The 16,512-nt window shown below is 40.0% G+C and overlaps 1 protein-coding gene across 2 annotated transcripts in view; it reads right to left on the reverse strand.

The window, feature by feature from the left end:
- The window catches only part of ERAP2 (endoplasmic reticulum aminopeptidase 2), a 39,166-nt gene extending 26,828 nt beyond the window's left edge, over positions 1-12,338 (reverse strand). The window contains exons 1-5 of one of the 2 annotated variants that reach the window (XM_004769949.3): positions 12,222-12,338; positions 10,537-10,619; positions 8,818-9,512; positions 4,609-4,747; positions 965-1,099 (exon numbers count right to left, since the gene is read on the reverse strand). In XM_004769949.3, the coding sequence (XP_004770006.1) occupies positions 965-1,099; positions 4,609-4,747; positions 8,818-9,371 (828 nt within the window). In that variant the 5' untranslated portion in view covers positions 9,372-9,512; positions 10,537-10,619; positions 12,222-12,338. The remainder of the gene's footprint in view (positions 1-964; positions 1,100-4,608; positions 4,748-8,817; positions 9,513-10,536; positions 10,620-12,221) is intronic. The other variant, XM_004769948.3, reaches the window with a different exon arrangement.
- Positions 12,339-16,512: the final 4,174 nt, after the last annotated feature.

Below are 16,512 nucleotides of genomic sequence, written 5' to 3' on the forward strand. Positions count from 1 at the left end.
TCTCAACAACCTTATGAAAAGATGGAAATACGTGGAAATTAAGTAACTTGCTCCAAGTGACCCAGCTAGAGAATTGCAGAGCTGCGATGTGAAACCTAGGAAGCTGAGCGGAACCCCTCCTCCTGAAGTTACGTGCCATGACCTCCCATATGTCTATTATCTATGCAGAATCTGACTGTAGAGCTGCTGTGTTACATATCTAGATGCACTGCTCATAACACGTATCTACGTATCTGTAAGCATGATATGTATACAAATTGAAATAGTCATTTAATAGCTATTTTTCATAAGAATTATTTTACAGTTCTTTGAATGTTTTTTGGTTCTTTGGTTCTTTGACGGTTATATTTAGTTCTTCAGGGTAAGCAGATGATGATGATGATGATGGTGGTGGTGTCTCTACTGATATTTACAAAACTCTGTAAGATACCCATTGGGTATTTTAAGTTTTTGCAAATAATGAAGACTCTAAAAATTTGAAGTCTACCTCTCTTTGAAGAAAAAAAATTATAGAAAACAATTGGAAACAATGTGAATGTCCTAAAATAAGAGGCTGACTAAAATTTCTTTTGGTGCTTCCATGCAGTATAACACTAAGCAATTGCTAACATAATATTATAGAAAGTTCCGTAAAATATATTATAAAAGTACTACAGAAAATTTTAATGGCATTCAGTTCTTAGGGCATATTATGGTGAAAGTAGAGTTAAATAATCTAAAACATTATTTTGTAAAAAAATGAGTATACACCATTATTGTATATACTCACATATATTGACATATATATGGAAAATATTTGGAAAACTTACACTAATATTATCAGTAATTCTATCTTGGTGGTGGGATTTATGAGTAATTTATTTTATTTTTTTGCCTATTTTGTGAAATAAGCATGATAAAAAGCATAAGAAAACAAAACCTCTTTGCTCTCAAGACTGTGTATAAAATTAGAACTCAGTCTCACCTTGACCCCTGAGGAGGTGGTGCCACTCACAGAGTTGAAATCACAAACTACATAGGCTACAAGGTATGTACTCATTTTTACAGTAGTTTCAAAATGATCTTCTAAGAGGCCTTCTTCAAGTTCAATTGTCTTCACCTACAGGAATGGAAAAAAAATTTGAAATTTGAAAGTTGGAGTATTTTACAACAGTACCTATGACTTAAGTTGGTGAGTTAGAAGAAGATCCCACCACTTTGAAGGACTTGAAGATCAATGGCCCATCCCATTCTATGACCTCTACTCCCCTTTTTTCTCTTATCCCCGGACTTCCTCTAAGACATCATGTACCACTTTTGGGACCCCAAAGGATGCCAAATATTATTTTGTTGCTTGAAAGCATAAAAACATTTTAGGGGTTTCTACTTTCTTGATATGCAGTAATCTCCAACACTGGCAGAAATCAAAGTTATGCACTTCTAAGCAAAAATATCAAAGAATGTCTCCTTTCCCTTTGTTTGTTATATAATAAATCTCTGTTACAGAAGGAAATGGGATGCAAAATTGTGTGAGATGCTTTTCATTATCTTTTAGTCCTCTTATTTATGTGTGAGGCAGGTGCTATTTCACAGGTGAGGAAGCAGAGTCTCAGAAATGTTAACTGAATTGCCCAAGATCACATGGCTAGTTCCACAGGAAGACCAAAATGTGGATGTGACCGTGTGACTCCAAAGACATTGCTCATTCCTTCACTCGCTGTGTGACAGCTTGAGTCATAGTCTTATTTTATCTTTGCTTCATTGATTCAGCAATGAAAGCAGGCAGGCCAAGGAGGTCATTAGTAATTTAAGCTTCTGCCTATCTGCGGAAGAAGAAAGAAGTTTTAAGCCTACAGACGGGCCAGCCACATCTATCAAGTTCACTGAGTAATTACTAATCTCTGTCTTTAATTGTTCAGGATAGCTTGTCCTAGAGATGGTCTCTACCATGGTACAATGCCCCCAAATACTGAATGGATACAGATCCAATAATCTGAAAATACCACTTTCTTTAAATTGGTAACTGCTCTTAGACTAGCTTTCCCCTCCCAGCATCCCTTTCAAGGGATCAGGCTGTGACAGCACTAACCAGGGCTTGTCAAGCCTGTTTTATCTATTTTATCTATTTGGGTAAGATTGCAGTTTGCTTTGGCAAGAGAAAATGCCTTGAAGTATTACCAGAAACTGCCTAGCCTACTTAAGTGACAAATGTTTATGTTATTTCATTCTACTAACATTCGAGTCTATAGAATTCCATTTAAACAATGAGGTCCTAAGTTTTAAGAAAACAGCAGACATTGACCAAATAAATACTTTACAAAAGGTAGCACTATATATAGGACTGCGATATATGTACCTCCTGCAAGTTAACTTTGTAGAACAGCAGTCTCTTTTTTTGGGATCTGATTCAATGAGAATTCTATGAGCACATACTTCTATCAGACACGAGGAATATGGGAGAGGCCGGGGAGAGGGCGTTATGACTGCAGTCTTATGACCAAACTCCGTAAAAAACCATTTAGTCAAGTGGGTTAGAAGCAGGAGAGGAGAAGGAGGAAGGTTGTGGGACACTGGGGAGCTGAGACTCTCTGACAGGAGACACTGGTGGCAGGAGTGGTTAGGAGATAGATGGGCATTCCCTCTGATTTCTTTCCCCAGATGAAGATACAGCCCATGGAGACTGAGTTTTGTTCTGGAACCTGGAGTGAACCATGTAGATTAACATTGCCTTAAATGGAAGTGCATGGGGTGTTCGTGTACGTTCTTGCAGGAGATGATGTAATCTCCAAGTACAGAACATTTGTTACTAGACAAAGATTTAGCTGTTTCTCACTGTTGGCCAGACTTTCCTTACACAGCAAGTATCATCAGCAGGTGTGTGTTCCTTTAAGGAAAGAAGGGGACAAAGAAACCCTCCAATGACATGCTGCCCCCACTAGTACAATTCCCTTAAATCTTGTATTCTCAACTAAGCAGTTTGAGAGCTCAGTGTGTGTTGCTTCTTCTCACTAATCCATAAACCAGATTAACTGCTGCTGTGATTGTCCAGAGTGTAAGACCGTAGCATGACTTCAGTTGTCCTTTTTGGCCAACCACAGAAACGTGGGTTGGGCATGTCGGTGAGAAGCAGAAAGTGAAGCCAGTATTTGTTGGAAAAGTCACTATCCAGGCAACGGGACAAATCAGTTGAGACAATGCAAATATTCAAGGATCGTATAAAATATTTTTGAAACATGCACTTATTTGTCTTAAATAGGAGAAGTTTCTGGAGGTTTCTAAAGATAAAAAAAAAAATTTAAGTTCTAATATAATGAAATGGCAATTATGTTTGCATCACATTTTAATGAAAAAGCTTGAAAATAATTATATTTTTACTTTACCTTCCGTGATTACTCACGTGAAAAATGACATTAATAAAGAACTGCTGGGAAAGAGACTGAACTGCCCTTAAATGAACGTACAGTTAGAAAGCAGACCTGCAGTTCAAGTACATGATCATTTTTACCTGGAAATGAGTAGGCTAATTAAATTGCTGTCTGGATGATCAGGGAAAAACTAGGATATGTGTCACGTGGAGTATTGTCACTTTTCCCCTTGATTGGTTCTGCCAGTCTATCAGAGCAAATACCTTTTTTACCAGCACGAAACAGAAATCTAGGGAAACTCAGTGTCTTGTGTTATCGACTCATTTCTCCCTTTCAGGCATAGAGGCTGATCACTGTGGAGGGCAGAGAAAAAACTGGGGTAGGGCCCCTTGCTGGCTTATGATGGCCCAGCTGCCTTCTGGGCTGCTCATTTTTGCTGAAGCACGATCAGAAGAGCCTCTATTTTTGTCTCACTTTCCAAGCAGCAATTGTGAACTATTTTATATTTTGTCAAACATCACAAATGGCAAGCACATCATTAGTCAGGAAATATCAAATGAGGCCTGCCGTCAGCCGTATCTTTCAGAGTCTCCGAATTTTGAGGGCAAATAAAGGGTTCAAATGTCTCTTTCAGTTAAAAAAAAAGTGTATAACTACCATAGATGATTTTCATAGATAATTTTAAGAATTACCCATGGAATTAAAAAAAAAAAAAAAAAAGGATTTCTAAGTTTCATCAGAGACCACTAGAGCAGAATTTCCAGGGAGGAACCCAGGCAGGGTTCTCTAGATCCTTCCCACTCTAAATGTGAGGTCTGGACCGGCAGCGGTGGTACCACCTGGGAGATCATTAAAAAGGCAGAACTTTGAGCCTCACCATGCCAACCCGAATCAGAATCTAAATTTTAACAAGATCCTCAGATGATTCATCTCAACATTAAAGTTTGAGAAGCACTGCTCTGGGTGGCTCTGAATTTCATCATTGGCCAAGTAACACAGATTGAAAAAGAACATTGTTTCCATATGAATACGAATCAAATATAAATCACTTTTTTTTTTTAACTTCTGGTATAACAATGCCCCACACAGAATGATTTTAAAATCTAGTAGGATTGGGGTTATTATATAATATGTAGATGGAGAAAACAAATTAATGGCTTCAATCTTGAAAACAAAACAAAACAAAATATATTTTAAAAAATACAACAAAGACCAAAGCTCAACTTGAGAATGATTCCCCCAAAGTTTCTGCAAGTGACAATACCTTTGGCATGTTTGATAGTGCAACGTGTCCACTTTCTCTTCTTATCTTGATGGAAAAGTTGGCTTTAAATGATGGTTCATCAAAACAAGGGAAAGCCATCCTGGCTTCAGTTGGCTCAAAATCGGTTACTGCAATTATTCTGAAATGAAGAAACCACCGGCCAGAATTTTACAAGTGAAAGCAAGAAAAGAAATGAACTTACCTTCAGAACACAGCTTATCAAACCTGGAGGTGATATATTTGACTTCTCAAACTATAATCTTAGTGAATCTAGGCTGTCTTTTTAAATAAAACAGGGGTAAATTCTGTTACTAGCTGTCAACCGTGAATTATAAACAGTGCTAGGTGCTCTGCTTATGTGACTTCCTTCACACTCATGGTAGGCAAGGATATTGAGATTCAGAAAATTCAAGTAAGCATACCAGTTCCTTAGCTACTAAATGAGATAGGCATGTCCAGTCAACGTGATGCCGAAACTGACTAGGATATGAGTAGTAAAATACCATCTCTAAGGATGGGGCTTCAGTTGGAGATTTGAGTACTTATGAATGTGAGTGATACCTTAGGTTGTGTTCTCAGAAAGCAGACCCTGCTTCATTAAAAATATGCCTCCAAGAGATGTTAAGGAGGTAGGTAAGGAGTGAAGGAAGCAGGATAGGATAGAAGAAAAAGCAGGCTGGATCTGGCATCAGTCCGATCTCTGGGGAGCTCTGGAATGGAAACTACATCTTTAAGATTTCCCCGACTAGAGGCAAGGAGCTGGGATTTTATATTTTGTACCCCATGAGCAGCCTAACTCCCAGGAACTTCTAGCTTTCTCTGCTTGCTAGTAGCTCTAGTTCTCAGACTATAATAGGTAGATAGATATTCTGATAAATCTCTGTACCCTATCACCTGGATAATGTCTGAAATTGTATAATTACAGATTTATTCTTTGGACTTAAAGCTTCAATTAAGAAAAAGAGCTGGAGGAGCACCTGGGTGGCTCAGTGGATTAAAGCCTCTACCTTCAGCTCAGGTCACGATCCCAGGGTCCTGGGATCAAGCCCCGCATTGGGCTGTTTGCTCGGATCCTGCTTCCTCCTCTCTCTCTCTGCCAGCCTCTCTGCCTACTTGTGATCTCTGTCTGTCAAATAAATAAATAAATAAATAGATAGATAAATCTTAAAAGGAAAGAAAGAAAGAAACAAACAAACAAACAGCTGGAATGCAGACTTATTGGAGAAGGAGGGAGAACAAAACATCTCTAGGGTCAGATAAAGGATGAGAAATGCTGGGAGTGGGGAGAGGGGTCCCACTGGGGACCGTGGATAATTGCCAGGATAATTGTGCCTCAATTTACTTTGTTTCTATAATATAGATTGGAAAATGGGGCTAGGGATCAAAACAATTTGATTTGCTTGGAACTACAGGCTTTATTTGGTAGCAGCTACTACAAGTATAAAGGAATTCCACATGCCTGGAATAATTTTCACAAATGTGAAATTTTGTTTACAGTAAGTTTACAGTGGGAAAGGAAAAAGTTTAATATTTTTTTTTCTGGTACTTGCACAATTAATTTTAGCTCTGCATGTAAAGTAGTGACTTCTTACTTCTCAAAGAACTATTGTTGACAGGATTATTTTTATATTTGAAGTTAAGTTGTGTGTGTGTGTGTGTGTGTGTGAGAGAGAGAGAGAGAAGGAGAGAGAGAGATCCATGAGTCTATTGACACTGTGCTGCAAATCATCTTATATGTTAGATCTACTATGTGACTGAGGATGAAGAGAACTAATTAATCATAAGAAGAGTCAGAAATAGCCTGAAGTTAGTTATGGGAGACATGTTGAAAAGTCCTCCGGCTCTACTTAAAATAATAATAATAATAATAATAATCTCCCACTCCAGTTTCCCACATCTTCCAAAATAATACCCTTAAAAAGTATGTCCTTGTGGTGGAGTCCTTGTCACTTGAAAAAATGAAAAAAGCTATCACTGGTCACATGCTGCCTTAGTGAGAAGTTGATAAATTCCCTATATAGTACTATGCTGGCTGAGAACAAGACCCATAACAACTGAGACTGCAGTGAGGAAAGTGTCCCAAGGCGAGGAGCAAAGACATGGGCTTGGGGAAGAGCTCTCCTACGTGGATCACTGGGGACCGTGGGGGTGGAGAACATATGAGTCCTCAGAGGGTAGTGAGCACATAAGATGGGAAAGAAGAGACATGTAGCAGACATTGCTAAGGTCCCCTATTCATTCCTCTTCTTCAACTCCAGTGGAATCCTGATTTTACTCAAGAAGAAAATGTGCTCAATTTTTAAAAAATCACCTCTTCAGGGGCACCTGGGTGGCTCAGTGGGTTAAAGCCTCCGCCTTTGGCTCAGGTCATGATCCCAGGGTCCTGGGATAGAGCCCCGCATCGGGCTCTCTGCTTCCTCCTCTCTCTGCCTGTCTCTCTGCCTACTTGTGATCTCTGTCTGTCAAATAAATAAATAAAATCTTAAAAAAAAAAAAAAAATCACCTCTTCAGAGCCCCTTGCTACTTCTTGGGGCAATAAAACTCCTGTCCTGATTGAAGTCATTGGGTGGGAAAACTTTGTAAAATACTCAGCTGGCATGTTTCTTTTTGCCTTTTTCTCCCCCACTCCCCCACTTCCCCTTTCTTCCTGCCACAATGTGGACTTAATGCCTAGAGGTGCAGAGATCATTTTGTATTAGGAGGCAAGCCATATGCCAAGGGCGCTAAACAGAAAGATAGAAGCAGCCTGGGTCCTGGATAGCACCGGAGAGTGCTGTAGCAAACCGGTCCTGTCCTGTTTCTGGACGTCTTGCTGCATGAGAAAAGAGTGGGCCCCTATGTGGTTAAACCACTGTGTTTGGGTTTCTTTAAGTGGCAGTGGAGTGTCACTGATCAAAGGTGTGAAAGCACCGAAACGCTCCCAGATGGACCCTGGCTCTGGACAACCAAGGCAGCCACCCCCATGGAACACCACGGATGCCTCTTTTTTTTCCTAATTTCATGTGACTGTCGGAAAATTCTGTTTTACTTTCCAAAACAAACGGCAAATTCAATCACTTCTCTCCATAAGCACTGCCACTAGCTTGGCCCAAGATACCTTCATTTCTTGCCTCCACCACTGCAATGACCTCCTAAAAAATTACTGTCCCCTATGTCCCCCTCTCTGTATCATACTTGCAACATACACTTGAGCTTTATGGAGCATACATCAGATCATAATCTCCTGATGAATTCCCACTGCACTGGAGGAAAAGCCTAAACTCCCTACAAGTGGCTCAAAGTCTTTGCCTGATATGACCCCTTTCTACTCTACTTCTGTCCTTTATTCAGTGTCCTTAAGCCATGCTGGTCAGTCAGTCCAACCTCAGAACCTTTGCACTTGCTGTTCCTTTGTCTGGAGATACTCTGTCCAAAGATGTCCTTATGATTTTCTCCTTTTTGGAAAACAAACAAACAAACAAAAAAACCCTCAAAACATTGCTCTCCATTTAAATGCATCTCCTTGGCAAGGACTCTTCTGACCACTTTGATCAATGAGTTCCAGTCCCCAACTACCTTTTCTTTCTATCACAGCCCCTCAATTTATTTCCTTCTTAGCATTTATCATTTACCTTGCCCATTTAATTTACTTTCTTGTTCTGGTTGTCTCTTCCTACATATCTTACCACTCTACATTCAATGCCTAGAACATTGCCTGGCACATGGTATGTGCTCAATAAATGGGAGCTCATGAAATTGACCATATTTCTCAAGTCTGCAAACACACTTGATCCTGCCTTCTAGATTTGAATCATGCCATTTCTTGGGGAATGAACACACACTCTCACTTCCTTTCTTTCAAACCAAACCTCACTTGTGGTTCTTTCTGGTCTCAGATCAAGACTCATCTCCATTGAGAAGCCTTCCCTATTTCAGCTTTCTGTGCCATAACCAGCCTTCTCCCTAGCACACCAACATAGCTGTCTCAACACAGTCACATATTGGTCTCTCCTCCTAGTCATTCTTCCTCTAGCTGTTTATGCCTTAGCATTCTGTGTTCTCATCTTCACTGATATTTCCTTAAGAAACAGCAGAGCTGCTGCTTCTTCCAAGTTTCCATGGTTTATGGAGCTTTTCGAAAATGACTGCTGAAATGTGCTCCTTGGCAAAGAATTGTAACCCATAAGGAAAGTATCATAAGAGACTAAACAGCTAGAGCAATGTCCTACCTTGTTTTACCACCATGAGTTCTGTATGTGCTTTTATAAAAACCTTGAAAACCATTGGCTAAGTTGGCCTGGAAGTCGATAGCCACAGAGTATCTCAAATCAGTCATTAGTGCCTCTGGAACCAACAGTGCAATTTGTTGATGAGCAGGATAACTCAAAACATTCAGCCTTTTTCCTGGTTTCCTGTATCTCAAATCTTCCTCTGATTGAAGGATGACATTCATGATTTCAAGGTCTTTGCTGTGCAAGATGATGAATTGGGTGGCATCTCTGACCAAGACTTCAATCTTCTCAGAACCAACAAAGTCCAGGGAGGTAAGATTTGGATGGACCAAAAGGTCATAGTGGAGAGGAATGACCACCCTTGGGAGCCTTAGCTCGTTCCAAGGAAATTGCTCCCCATTGGTGGCTACGGGGAAAGCCCCAGGGTCCTTATTGAATGGATCAATAGATGACGTTGAAAATTGAGAACAAATGCACATTTTGGCCATAATGGCTGAGCAGTAAAATCCCATGTAAATATTAAATATCAGTTTTCTGCATGGATTGGCCATTGCAGAAGAATAGATACTAAATCTATTCTCTAGAAGACAAATTAATATCCAGACTAAGTCTCTTAATTCTCTGTAGCACTGTACTCACTCCAGCTACATCACACAGGATCTGAACGATACGTTTCAATAAACGGATTTGACCTAGAAGGAAAACAAAATTCATAGCATGTAGAAAATGAGTTCAATTAATAAATTACTCTTTTAAAAAAAGTGTGGGAATGGAGAAAACCTGCTTTCATAGAAAGAAGCCAAATAACCACAAAATGAAGTAGAAATTGAGCTATCATTTGATTATTACTAAAAATCCTGTGGAGGCCAAATGAAAGGACTATGCCTTAAAATTTTATGTGTAGAATTCCCTCTGCATTCCTATGCCATGAACTTCAGGCAGGTATGTAAATTCATTGAGTGCTAAATATTTTTAATATTTGGCTACACCATTCTGGCTGTATCCTGGATGCCTGAAAATTAGCTGCACAGGTGGTCTCTATTTTGTCTTGAGTCACAAACTCTATATTCTTTGGATACCAGTTTTAATTATTTGCAGCATTGAACTTCACCTCTCTCAATGAATAAAAGTATCTGAATGGCCTTATTCTATGGTTGTTGTTGGAAAGGATGCTGGTCAACGTATATTTTCAATATATCAAAAGCTAAAGAAATAAAATTTGAGTTTATAATATTCTTAGTGAGAATACTTAAAAATTGTTTTGGTGTTCTTCATCTTAGGCTACCTTTGCAAGTGCAATTAAATCAAACTGAATGCACTGCCTCTAAATAGGACTTAGATGATTTATCCTTATTAGAAGGGTAAAATCACAAAATATAAAGTGAGGACAAACAACATTGTTAGTTTAGGTGATTCAACTCTGACTCCCACCTGGTCACCTGCTTCTATTTACCTCCTGCCAGCTCCAACCCAGTCCATGAACAGTCTCCTTCCCCGCCTTTTTTTTTTTTTCATTAGCAAGCTCTTCAGAATTAATTATCCCAACAGTTACTTTAATTCTCCAATTTGTAATATCACTGCAGACAAGCACGTATTGTTAAAGGGACAACAACACCAAACAAGAATGGTAAAATAAAAAATTTCAAAGCCAAGATAAGGAAACAACTTAAGGTGCCATCAATAGATGAACAAATAAAAGTGATGTGCTATATGTACCTGCAATGAGATGTTATTTGGCCATGACAAAGAAAGCAATCCTGCCGTTTGAAACAACATGGATGGAACTTGAGGACATCACGCTAAGTAAAATAAGTCATGCAGAGAAAGACAAATAAATATTATGTATCAGGTTTCTGGGGAATATAAAATAGCTGAACTCAGAGAAACACAGTGGAGTGGCAGCTACCAGTTGGGTACAAACTTCAATTGGAAGGTTTAACAAGTTCTAGGGATCTAATATACAGCATGGTGATTACAGATAATCATACTATATCTTGCACTTGAATGTTGACTAGATTCTCACGGTCCTCGCAAAAAAATAGGTCCGTGACTTTCTCACTGCAAAAAAGAAGTGGTGATTATGAGATGGGATGGAGGTGTTAGCTGATGCCACGGTGGTAATCATTTTGCAATATAAAAATGTATCAAATCAAGGTGTTGTACACTTTATTCTTTTTTTAAAGATTTTTAAAATTTATTTATTTGACAGAGACAGAGAGAGTACAAGCAGGGCAAGCAACAGAAAGAGACAGAGAAGAAGACTCCCCAATGAGTGCAGAGCCTGATGCAGGGCTCCAATCCCAGGACCTTGGGATCATGACCTGAGCCAAAAGCAGACGCTTAACTAACTGAGCCACCCAGGAACCCAAAGTGTTGGACACTTTAAACTTACACAATGTTATAATGTCAGTTATATCTCAATAAAGCTGGGGAAGATTTTTTTTAATTGAAAAGATGATGACACTTCCTTCTTTTTCAAATAAGCATTAAATGGTGGCTAGGAGTGCCTGGGTGTTTCACTCTGTTGAGCGTCTAACTCGGTTTCAGCTCAGGTCATGCTCTCAGGGTTCTGGGATTCAGCCCTGCATTGGGCTCTCTGCTCGGAGCTTGCTCCCCACTCTGCCTCTGCGGTCTCTCTCTCTCTCTCTCTCAAATAAATAAATAAAATCTTAAAAAAAAAAAAAAGAAAAGAAAGAATTCATGTGAAGATTTTGGCATAGCACCATAATTAGTAAATACAAAGCACATAAATGTTAAATATTAAACCATTACTGTGTTACTATTACTTGAATTCTCTGGCATAGATTAAGGACTGTTTCCGTCTCCACTTGCAGCAGACACACTCCAAGAAAGCTGTATTTTACTGGTAAAACTGGAGAGAAAGGTCTTGCTACTTACTTATATTCGTATAGCCTTTAGCCTTAGATCAGTAAGGACTTGAAAAGCCAGCTAATATGTCTTTTGTGTCCTGGTGAAGAAACTGAGGGGAAGTGATTTTACCAAAATCACATGAGAAATTTCAAGCAAAATTGGGATGAAAATAGAGCCCTTGACCCTTAGTCTGGGGACTTTCCTTTATATTCAATAGCACTTCAGTGAAAAACACGTCCTGGGATCCAAGACAAGAATTGCAGGAAATGTTTGGGAAAAGCTAAGAAATCTCCGGAAGAGAGAGTGAGTCAGTAAAGCTGAAGGATTCTTAAATCAAGTCCCAACCTTAACCTCACACACACATGCCGACGATGCAGTGCCAGATTCCCCCCACCCCCTTTCTCGGGAGCCTCACTTAACATGACAAGATCTCCTCAATATAGCAGTTTTATACCTTAAGTTCCAGTAATTATCCTCACTGAAAAGTTCTGAGTCTTAAGAAAAATGGAAGAGAAATGTTGAGGAGTTACCTTAATCCATGCTGTTGCAGATTTGAATGAAAGGGAATTTACTTTTGATTTCACTTTCTGTTCTGGTAGGACCCGGAACTTAGCATGCCTACTGATTACAACACTGGCTGGTCCGTTAGAGTATAGACGAACTATAGATGGTCGTAGGACAAGAGCTTTAGCCCAAAAGGCACGAGACTTCCCCCTGCTTCAAGCCCTCCTCCGTCCTTTGTGAAAAGACCATATAATTGTTTTGATTCTGCCCCTCTCCAGTTTGTTATGAATTCCTTTTGATTCTTCACTTTCAATTTCTTTCTTTTCAAATTTTAAACAATGCCTCTAGTCATTAGAGTAGTCTAGGTCCTCGCTACTTCTCACAATGACCTTCAATCAGGTCTCCCTGGCTCCTCAAGGTCAGGTCTGGCAGTTTACTGGTCTGGTGCCAGCCCGGACTCATCCTTGACGCTACTGCTTGATCATGGCGTGCCCAGCTTCAGACCTTCCTGGCGTTTCATCCTGTTTACACAGAGAGGCAGGTCCCCATGTGGAGACCACGGAGGACCCCACAGACTCTCTCATGCTCTGTCTGGTGGTTTTGTTCAGATCCTAGTGCATTAAAGGACAATGCCCCCATGTAAGTGCTATTCTCAAGGGAAACATAACAAGCTTGACTCTTACTGTCCAACAGCCTGTCCTCATGTTCTGGTGTTTGTGCCTCGTCCTGCCACACGTTAGAATTTGCAACGCGTGCTTTGGCTCAACATTCAAGTACTGCCATGATTCGATCTTAGCTAAATCTCATGCCTTAATTTTATTTTTTTCTCTTTTGGGTTTTTTTTTTTTTTCATGTCAACCTGGATAAATGATTTGATAAAGCAGAGCGAATGTCCAAGAGGTGGCCTCCACCGAGGGCTAGAGGCACAGGGTTGAATGGGGACCCTAAGGGTGGCATTGTGTGTAGTTAGAGGGGTTAGAGGGGCATAGTGGGGTGGGGAGGTTGACTGGAAACAGGTGTGTGTTGGGGGGAGGGGGCAAAGAAGAGAAGGCACCACTGGCTGACTCTTGGGTATGTAATTCTGCATCAGGGGAGGGAAGGGGCAAAAGTTGTAGAGGAAGCTGGGGGTACTTTGGTGACATTCTCCGTCACAGGGCCCAGCTCAGTGTGTGCATGTTCTCAGAACTCTGCCCCGCCCAGGAGAACAGGGTTCTGGGACTGGGCTTCAGAAGACAAAGTTGAGGAAGTTCCAGGTGACTTCCCAGCTTATTACTTAGAACTGTTTCTCACCAAAATGGAGTCCTAATTTTTTTTTTTTTTTCTTTTCTGATAACAGAATAAGCTTTGGGATGTTTGTGGCCCAGAGAATTCACATATCTCACTCTTTCACTTTACCCTGGCCTTTGAACCGTTCCTCATTCAGACTCTTCTTAGTGGCTCTCTCTAACACAGGTGCACTCTTGGGATGCCTGGGTGGCTCCATCGGTGAAGCCTCAGTCTTCAGCTCGGGTCCTGATCTCAGGGTCCTGGGATCGAGCCTCCTGTCAGGCTCTGCTCAGCGGACAGTCTGCTTGTCCCTCCTCCTCTACCCTTCCCCCTGCTCATGCTCTCTCTCTCTCTCAATTACATAAATGAAATCTTCAAAAAATATAAAACAATCAAAAGTAAAAGAAGAGCCCTCCTACCTGCAGGCATGCTGACAGCCACCACCCAATGTCTATCACCTCCTTTTCACCTCCTCTATCACCTCCTCTATCACCTCCTCTATCACCTCCTCTATCATCTCCTCTATCACCTCCTCTATCACCCCTGACTGCTTAGTTCCTTCCTTCTTAGCATTTGTCAACATCTGATACTGCATTATGTACTGATGTATTTGTTCATCTGTCCTTTCACTAGAACATAAGCTTCTTGCAGGCAGGGAGTTCGGCTACTTTGTTCATTCCCAAATGCCCAGAGCCTGACCTCTCAGTTCATACCTGCTGACTGAGGGAATGCGTTTGCAATATTTTCCCTTTTTTTTTTTCTTTTTTCCATTTCAGATAGCCCTGGGCTTGCTCCATGCTTCAGGCAGACAAGGGAACTTTACATCAATGGATGTCCCCAGCCTGGCCTGTCCCCATCTTCCTGAAGCTGCACTCTACGTGTGAGATATCTCTCTCCATGTCCCCTGTGTAAACCTACTTGTCACAAGGCAAATACCACCTTGGAAGTGACACAGGCTTAATTCCAGTCCCTAACTATGGGGACTTGTTCTGTTAGTGCTACTGACTCTTATCTTCTGCTAACAGGTTTGTGTTTCATATTGTTCCTTCAACGATCAACTCCTGAAGGCTAGGGGCCAAGCAGTACACCTCCACCTCTTCCCAGCACCCCACAGGTGTGTGTACCTCATAGGCCCTCAACAAACAAGTGAGAATGAATGAGTGAAAATGGATTTTCCCGAGAGTTGAAACTTACTTGGCAAAATGTTCAAAGATTTTTACTTATTTTTAAATGGAAAATTTCTCAAATATATTACAGATGTTTCCATCCCCTTAGGGTGTTCTCAACAGATTTAAACTTGAATGACTCAAGGTTTTGTTTTTGTTTTGTTTTGTTTTGTTTTATTACAAACTGGACCTAAAGTCAAGAGAATTGAACTTGCCATCTTCTTAAAGTAAGTTACTTCCTTATGTCCAAATTAGAGACAATACTTCTCTCCTTAATTATTAAATAGGGTTATTGTCAATGTCAGAATCAATTTGAGACAATATGTAGAAATCAGTTTATAAATGTTTTATGGACTTTAAAGTTGTTTACATGCATACTACCTTGATAATAATAATCAGTGATTATGTTATGTTATAATAAAATGCTGCCCTTGAGGCCAAGGAGATATAACAAATAACCCTATGTTACTATATCTTTTTGAATTCTTTTGAATTGGATACTCTACAAAGTTTATTTCAGTTCCTCCATTATTATTAGATTTGTATTTGCTTTCTATTGTTACCTTCAACTGTCCCCAGCCTCCCCCCTAGAACTGTTTCAAGATTTTTCCTTCAAGAGTGCTACAAGTTGAGGGCACCTAGGTGGTTCAGCATCTGCCTTGGGCTCAGGTCATGATCCCAGAGTCCCGGGATCAAGTTCAGGGTCCTGGTCAAGTCCAGGGTCCTGGGATAGAGTCCCACTTTAGACTCCCTGCCAGTGGGGAGCCTGTCTAAATAATTTTTTTTTAAGGGCTAAATGCTGAAAAATGAACAAACAAAGCCAACTGGATATTATTGGAGGCACTCAGATGCCTTAAAAATTATTTCCTAATGCTGCCTATGTTGTAGGTGGTGAGATTTCGCCATAAACAAACAGATAAATAGCCCTCCTGACAGCTGACATGTTACTAGCGTTACTAGCGTGGCTCTTGAATTCTGTCCCCTTAACATATGTATAACTTGACCTTTGTCAGTGCTTGATGCTATCACTCTGAATACCCAGCCAGCCAACAGTTCTGAAAACCACTTCCTCTTCTCAGCCTCCCGTCTCTTTTCAAAAAGATCTCTAAAAATCTATTGGGATCTCTAAAATTCTTCACAGTATGATTATGATGGCTCTGTTTATTTTCAAATAAATAGAGCCAGAATCTGTAAAATGGTTTTGATATTTTTAATTTAAAAAAAAGAAAAGAAAAGAAAAGAAAACTTCTGATGGTACAAAGACCCAAGGCCTATGCAAAATATGGAGAGAAGGGGTTTGCGTGGGGGTGGGAACATGAAATTCACCTAGTAAACACACTCGGTAGCTTCTTTTAAACTCCCTTAGTTTCAACAGAAAAGGAGAAAAGTATAATACCAGAATTTTAAACCAGCAACTGACAGGAAGGTGGTTTTTCAAAAATTGATATCTTCAGTATGCCTTCTGCAACATTTATTAAAAACAAAAACAGAAGACTGAAACAATAAAAATCTTACACTGCTCAAGTAGAACAGAATATTAAGCAGCCCTGACATTAGACAACTGAAATTGTACCACATTTAACATTTTTATTTAATAGCCAAATGAAAAATGCCGGTGCTTCTGTCATTTTCTAAATACTACCTAAATAACTGATGACACATTTTCAAACAGGAAAATGGCTGCAAAAGAAAGCAGAGCGCTTCTGAGCTTCTTAAATACTTTATTTCGAAAGGCAATTTTAATGCTTCCAAATGATAAACTTCTGATTAAACCAAAACACATTTCTTGGTTTCCTACTATTTAAAGATAGAGCTTAAACATCCATAAGAATTTTGACCTTGGCCAGGATAGAGGAGGGACTGCGATTTCTCCTTGCACTTGAGA

This window comes from Mustela putorius, unplaced genomic scaffold, assembly GCF_011764305.1.
Source record: "Mustela putorius furo isolate JIRA1106 unplaced genomic scaffold, ASM1176430v1.1 tig00537350_pilon_pilon_pilon, whole genome shotgun sequence".
NCBI lineage: Eukaryota > Metazoa > Chordata > Mammalia > Carnivora > Mustelidae > Mustela > Mustela putorius.